General features: G+C 34.7%; 1 protein-coding gene across 4 annotated transcripts in view; it reads right to left on the reverse strand.

Annotated features, from left to right (window-relative positions):
- Window positions 1-7,157, reverse strand: part of LOC108972123 (protein cappuccino) — a 109,530-nt gene that overhangs the window by 61,967 nt on the left and 40,406 nt on the right. For 2 of the 4 annotated variants that reach the window (XM_018938604.1, XM_018938607.1), the window contains exon 2: window positions 2,057-2,402. In XM_018938604.1, coding sequence (XP_018794149.1) covers window positions 2,057-2,402 — 346 coding nt within the window. Of the gene's footprint in view, window positions 1-2,056; window positions 2,403-6,313; window positions 6,610-7,157 lie in introns of those variants that run through there. The other 2 variants (XM_018938605.1, XM_018938606.1) reach the window with 2 other exon arrangements.

A 7,157-nucleotide genomic window follows, 5' to 3' on the forward strand; every position in this document is an offset into this window, starting at 1 on the left:
AAATCTCATCACTCCATTATGTTTTATTATAACCATCCTGTGCTGCTTTTGAATTTCATCAGTTAAAATCAGGAATTTACACCAACGACATTCAGCTATATTTACATCATCATTGTCTATTAAATAACTACAAGTAGCCCAAGGCATATAAATTCCCTCTTCCATCTGGTGTCTAATTGTAGGGTGGTGCCTGCTCTGGCCAATTCATATGAAATCCCCATCGTAAAAATAGAACTAGGTAGTTATCACAGAATTCTTTCACTGTCTATGTCAAAACCTTCAAAGACTTTAGTGATCTCAAAGCCGGTTGGCAATCTGTAATATGGATATATTATTTCTCAGAATTCTTTAAATTATGTGATCTTAGCTTGGAAGGCACTGCAGTGATCTGGTGTTTGGTAGGCGATTCTGTTATCTAATTCTGCTGAAAACACACCAACTTCCACTAGATTATCGAGTTAGGACCCCTCCATATCGATGCTTATTACTGCATCCCTGTTCACTTCGTTCCTTTGCCCTCTTCGATGGAAGAGAAATCAATATTTAGAACCGAATTCTAACTTAATTCTACAGAAATACTAAAATCCGTACTATTGGTTAAAATCAGACAAAATTTTCGCACCCAAAGATACTTTTTTGGTACTTTCACAAGTAGTCTTAGAGATCGTATGCGCGATTAAAGGCATCCACAAATTTTCGTAATGTACCGGCGATTACTAGTTTTTTTCAGTTTTTCTTCGCTTTTATGTTTGTTAAGATGGGTTAAAAAGTGTGCTTTTCAACAACTATTTGTAATCCTTTTTTTTTTAAATTTTTTCTATCAATTACAATAAAGTTCTAGATCTTAAAATTAGTAAAATAATTTAAATTATACTTGATTATATCTTAAGACATCAGAGAGATGCTGAAACACCTCCTATACCTTTGTCCGGCACTAGCTAGAACTCGACTGAAGTCTCTAAGAGCTTCGGAGTTCAAAGGACTTGACGAAGTATTATACGAAGATGCCAAGTCGCTCTTAAAGTACGCAAAAAACGTTGAAGTCTTGTGTTCTTCAACTTTAATTTAGCTGAACCTAAATTTGGCATTATCAAGTAAGTCTATGTATGGCATGATACCCGGTCAACTTAACCTAATTATGTCTTTGGAGACTACATACAAATTTCTAATCGCTCGGCTCGGCAATCGGTAGAAGAGATGATCAAGACTCGCTTTTGTTTTAGCGATGTAACACTTTTTGGAAAGGTAAATAATATGAATCATAAGATTTGTTTTTACAAAACCGTACTTTTTCTTACCAAATATAGACGAAGAAAATATATTAAGAACTTTTTAAGAATTCAATTAAACATTTAGAATTTTGAGTCGATATTCGTTCAACGAAATCGCCTTGGATATTTGCTAGTACTTAATGAAATGATTTGCCGATTGTTTTCTACTCACACTACGCGGAAACTACAGTAACATAGAGGAAAGAGGAAAAGCACAAAAAAATTAACTTGCAACTTTTTGAAAAAAAAAAAACTCTTTACTTCTGCGATATTTTCCAACTTTTTAAAAGGCAATCAAAAGATCTATAAAAGTAGTATTAAAGTTAAGAACAACGAAACATGAAAAGACGAAAGAACGAATACGAATAATGAACAATAAATAACAATTATAAAACGAAATGCTAGTAAATCAGCCAACTGCCAAAATCAGTAAATATTTAACGCTACAAATTGCATTTCCGTTTAATTTAAAAATACATAGACATATTTATAGAATTTCGCAACTTCTTCGCAGGAAGTACACAGTAACGGTAACAAATGTAACAAGCAAACAAGTCAACATGAACAACAATAATAAAAAAACAACAATTTGGTGAAACTTGATAAGCAACTCTTGTAGCATTAAGGGTATATACTATAGAGTAGAGTATACGTGTATAGGGATTTCAGGAGCAAGTTTTTAATATGTACACCAACAACAAAGTAAGAACCAACAAAACGGAGGAGGAAGAAAGTAAACCAAAACTGTTTTACAAGACACAATAGAATGAAAACCACAAACTTACGAAAATCCATTTGTTCATCCTCCAATTGCCTTATCACAGACGCATGACTTTGGCGTAGCATCAGCAGCTCCTCCTCGATCGAGTCATCGTAAGCGGAAGTCGATGTGGGTGTGGCGATGATGGCCTCCTTCGATGCGGACGCTGTCGGCGTCTGTTGCTGTTGCTGTTTCCTTTGGCTGAAACGTGCAAAAACTTTCACTCGACTGCCACGACGACTCTTCAGAGTGGCACCAGTGCCACCACCTGCGCCATTTGTCGGCGTTTGCGGCTCATGAGCTGGCGCGCTATTGTTTGTTTGCGTATTGCCCATACTTTCGGTGTTAGTCGGCGCGCTTGAGCGGGTTCGCTACAATTGCAAGAGAAGCGATGTGCGGCGAAGAGAGAAGAGAAGAAAATCAAAAAGTATTAAAGTCAATTACAACATTGTTTAATCGTATTAATTTTCTACTTAAATTCAAAGCGAAGTGATATCGAATGAATTCGAGAAAGCAATGTTTTTTTAATGAGTAATTCTTAAGTATTTTCTTAATGACCTTATTGCTACCCCTTACTGTCTCGTGTTGATGTGAAAGAAAGGAAATACCAAAAATAAGTATTATTTGTGGATATAACTTATTTTAAGGAATTTTTAAAGGTTTAAGGTTAAAGAATTGCTTTCTTTTTAATTAAGTGGAGGACGAAGACATAATGGTGTAGTCAAAGAAGAGAGAGGAGGTATAAATTGTGAGCAACTGAAAACTAGCAACATATCAGCCTGTTTGCCCAACCATACCTAAACTGGGTTACTATTCTAAGTGAATGGACGCGAGTTCTAAGCAACGCATACTCTAGGAACCCATTATAGGCAAGGTAAAGTAAACAGGCTGATATTCAAGGGGTCATGTGAATTCCTACTTAAACGGCTAGAAATGTCGGTCCGTTGTAAGTTGTAAGTCCAGAACTCTTAAATATGAATGAAAAATACTCAGAATAGCCTTGAGATTATCCCAAATTTTTTAAAATGGCTAATTCGAGAGAATATAAAGGTATGATGACCAAAAATACTTCATCTTCACTTCACCGAAAGCTGGACTGTGGATGAATGAGTGCTTGAATGATTCAACTGCACCCTCACCCATGTAGAAGATTACCGCGGAGCATCGTTTCGTTACTAGCCTAATGAGATTGCGGTAAGGATGTCCTTTTTTGCCACCTCATAATCTTTGCAGTTTCCAGCGATTCCGCTATGAACAGGTACCAAAATCAATGTGATAATTAAGTAACTTGATGCTATTACTATTAAGGCGAGACACTTCTTAATTACCCTGAATTCACTGACCCTTGGTCTAAAGGTCAATATTAAAATTAAAGTTAATGGAGAGCTTTCGATATAAAACTACCCCTCCAACATTCCCCTGGAAGTTCGACTGTGTACTGTGTCTCTTCTCTAGTGACTCCCTTCAACCCACGTACTCGTATCAAGTGAACATTTATCGACATTTTAAAAGCTCATTCGATGATTTTATTATTTCCTCGCATCACCTTTGAAACTTCTAAGCTAAGTAGGCCTATTATCATTGTAGTCTATCGCATTTAGATTATACCGACCTTCCAACCATTCAATACCTAGCTATTTTGGCAGTACGACTTGTCCTTTGCTTCAACATAGTCCGCAATTTCGGTGATCATCTCTCCGCTAAATTTATTCCTAGCGAGAGCTCTTTTGAGATCTAAAAACTGGAAAATGTCGCTGGGGTCATATCAGGAAATTACGATGGATGTAAAAGCAGTTATAGGCTCAATTATTGATTTTTGCCATCGTTTACACTGACTTTTGACTTTTACAGATGAGATTTCGTCCCTCAAAGGGTCCTATAAAGATGTGTATGTAATAGTCGCTATTGATAGTTTTTATTTTTCAAGGTAGTCAGTAAAACTTATTCTACGCGGATCCCAATATACTGTCGCTATAACTTTGCCAGCCTATTGTTGAGTTTTTCCACGCTTTACAGCGGGTTCATTGTGTGCCGTCCACTCGGTCTGACTGTCGATTGGACCTCAGAGTGAAATGATGGAGTCATATTTCAGTCATTAACACATATCCATGCCTGAAATTGGTTTTAATTCGATTTAATATCGGCAAACACTGTTGCGAATCAGCAACTCGTCGTTGCTTTTAGTCAAAAGATCCCACGGCACCCACTTTGAAGAGAGCCACCCAAATATTCGTGAATGACACATTCAGTTAATATCTTTAGAATGCCCGCTATCTCGAACAATTGAATTTTACAGTCATTCAAAATTATTTTGTGGACTTTCTTGTGGTTTCATCGGCAACAACCTCTTTGGGTGTCCACTGTGTTCTTCTTCGTCTTCGGTGCTCATTTCACCACATTTAATCTTAGCATGTCAATCTTTGATGGTTGATTTTAATGCGATAGCCTAGGTCAGCAGGGTCAGCCTGCTTAAGATTGAAGCGATGATTTAATCTCCTGGCGTTATACCTTAGTGCTAGACGCTTTATTATTGTTGTTTATTTAAATTTCTTGATAGTCTTTATTCCGGTTTCACTGTACCTTGCTGTACATAACTCAATTTTTTTTTTTTTTTCAATTAATTCTCAGGGCGCTGATCAACGCATTGATTTGATCCGCTGTACTTTTGAGTGCCGTGGAGTAAGGCTGTCGTCCGCAGGTATCCACGTTAAACGCACCGGACGTTGTACATAACTATTATGCTACGCATTATGGGTCAGAATATAAGAACTATACGGTTTCGGTGAACCCCAAGTAAATCCCTTATTATGTGGAAACATTATTTTACTACTTCTTTTATATACATATGTATTATGTATGATCGCCGAGAAAATCAGAAAACTGGGTAATTTTTGTAATTCGTTTAAGTGAACTCAAAGCAACATCGGGGCACAGTTTCAAGTCCATCTTATGAGTCCCACAATATACAACTCATTGCAATTAAAAATACAAGCTTACGACAAGCTTTAAAGCAAATTAAAATTCCAATGAACCTTTGTCATCCTCATATCAATTACACTCTTAATTATTGAAATAAAAATACCCTTTGTTATTATTGTTTTTGCTGATTAGTAACACTTGTAAATTACTTTTGCATAAATGGGTTGCGGTGGAGTATTTTAAATAAATGTTATGACGCTTTGCAATTACACCGCATATATAATATATGTATGTATATACGTATGTACGATTGGGTGCTAACTTGAGTCATGCGATTGGAATTTCTAAGGTGGGTTTTTTAACGTTTTCCGATCTTAAGGGGTTAATGTAGCCGAAAGTAGAGGGGAGATACTATATCCTTTTTTATCAAATGACTTTAAAAATATTATACAAGAAGCTGCTGTGGCATATTTGTGGTAGATATAACGGTCTAATAATTCAATAACTCACTAAAAATATTGCATACAAGTTTTTGGAACATTCTATAACTCTCTAAGTCTATAAAATGGACGCATAAGAATTTTCCTATTGTTGAAACATCGTTCCTCTCTTTTTGGCCGTAATTGTACGCTTCTGAAGATAGTTGCCTTAGGACAGTCCAATTGTTGGCAGTACAGGTCCGAATTAATAGTTTGACCTTTTGGAAGCAGCTCCTAGTAAATTATCCCCTTCCAATCGAGTTTCTCTTTCTGGGTTCTTAAGAGAATATCGTTCCCTGAAGCTTTCAATATGAAAATTCATAGGCCATTCATCATTATTATGATCGTTGGCGCCTCATTCAATGATAACGTCTCAGTTTAACGTTTTTTTTGAAAGAGTTGGTTCTATAGACAAACTAAATCTGGCTTTTACATATTAGTGAAGTTTGAAGCCGTACGCCCTACGTATGCCCTAAGAAGGGTTGGGGTTCGATGACAGTTTCAACAAGAATCCTAGGATTTTTTTTGCAATGATAAAGCTTCTCTTAAGGTCTATTAGTCATTCCCTGTTTTAATTATTGTGGTGTAATATAACTAAACTTGATTTCTGTGGTAGTGGCATTATTGTTATTGGTCTTCATCAACATTCCCTTAAATTCTATCTTACTGATTTTGGTTTATCAATGGTGAAAGGCTCAAAGCCTGTCTAAGCGTCTAAATATCGATTTTCGTTATTTTGTACGAATTGCGTATATACATACATATGTATATGTAATGGTGATTTCCGACTAAAGCAATTCTTATAAAATACAATGCCGCCCCAAATAAGGCTTTCTTACTATCGTATATCGTAATTTTCTGTCTTGACTGAAATTAATACTCACACTTACTTTTAATTATGATTGCGTCTAATTTGTTGGAGGGAAATTATTTCCTAGCGCCGGAATCGCCTGCAATTCTGTTCGAGTGAACTGAAGGTAAACCAAACTTTTCTTTGGTTATGTAATAACCAAATATTTTTTGCTTTGATTTGACTTCTGATTCCTTCGTGTGAAAAACGTTGGAGTAAAATTGAATTTAATTGTTTTGTTGCGCTTTATTGTGCTCGGTTTTTCGCCGTTACTTAATTTTATTTTTTATTTTTTTTTATTGATTGTGGTGTGTTGCTTGTTATATTGTTTAGAGTTTTTTTACATTTGTTTTATTTAAAAATTAGTTTATTATTTTATAGGAATAGTTTTGAATTTTATTTTGGTTTGGCGAAAGCATTTTATGTTTGACTTTTTGTTGGTATTTTTCTAATTTTTTTTGGTATTTTGTTTTTGTAATCACAGTGCTTGGGTAGTTTTTTTGCTATTGCAATTAAAAATGTATCTTAAATTGTATATGTTTTCTTTATATTTTATTCGGTTCCTACCATTTTCAAAAATTTTTTAATTTATGAAATTAATAATTTTTTCTTTTATTTTCAAGTTTAACGTCATTTTGAAATATTTTTTTAATGTTTTTTTTGTGTATTTTTAATATTTACTAATTTAAATTTATAACATTTTTTAATACTATTTATACATATATACGTTTTTGTGCTCAGTTCATAATGTTTTCAGCTTTCAGCGGGTTTTTTACAATTGGGCATTGTAAGCAGATTTTTTTTTTGCATGCGTATAGTTTTTTTTATTACTTTAGTTTTAACTTATTTAATTATTTTTTTTTTTTTAACTTATTTAT

Source organism: Bactrocera latifrons, unplaced genomic scaffold (assembly GCF_001853355.1).
Source record: "Bactrocera latifrons isolate USDA-ARS-PBARC rearing strain unplaced genomic scaffold, ASM185335v1 scaffold_38, whole genome shotgun sequence".
Lineage (NCBI taxonomy): Eukaryota > Metazoa > Arthropoda > Insecta > Diptera > Tephritidae > Bactrocera > Bactrocera latifrons.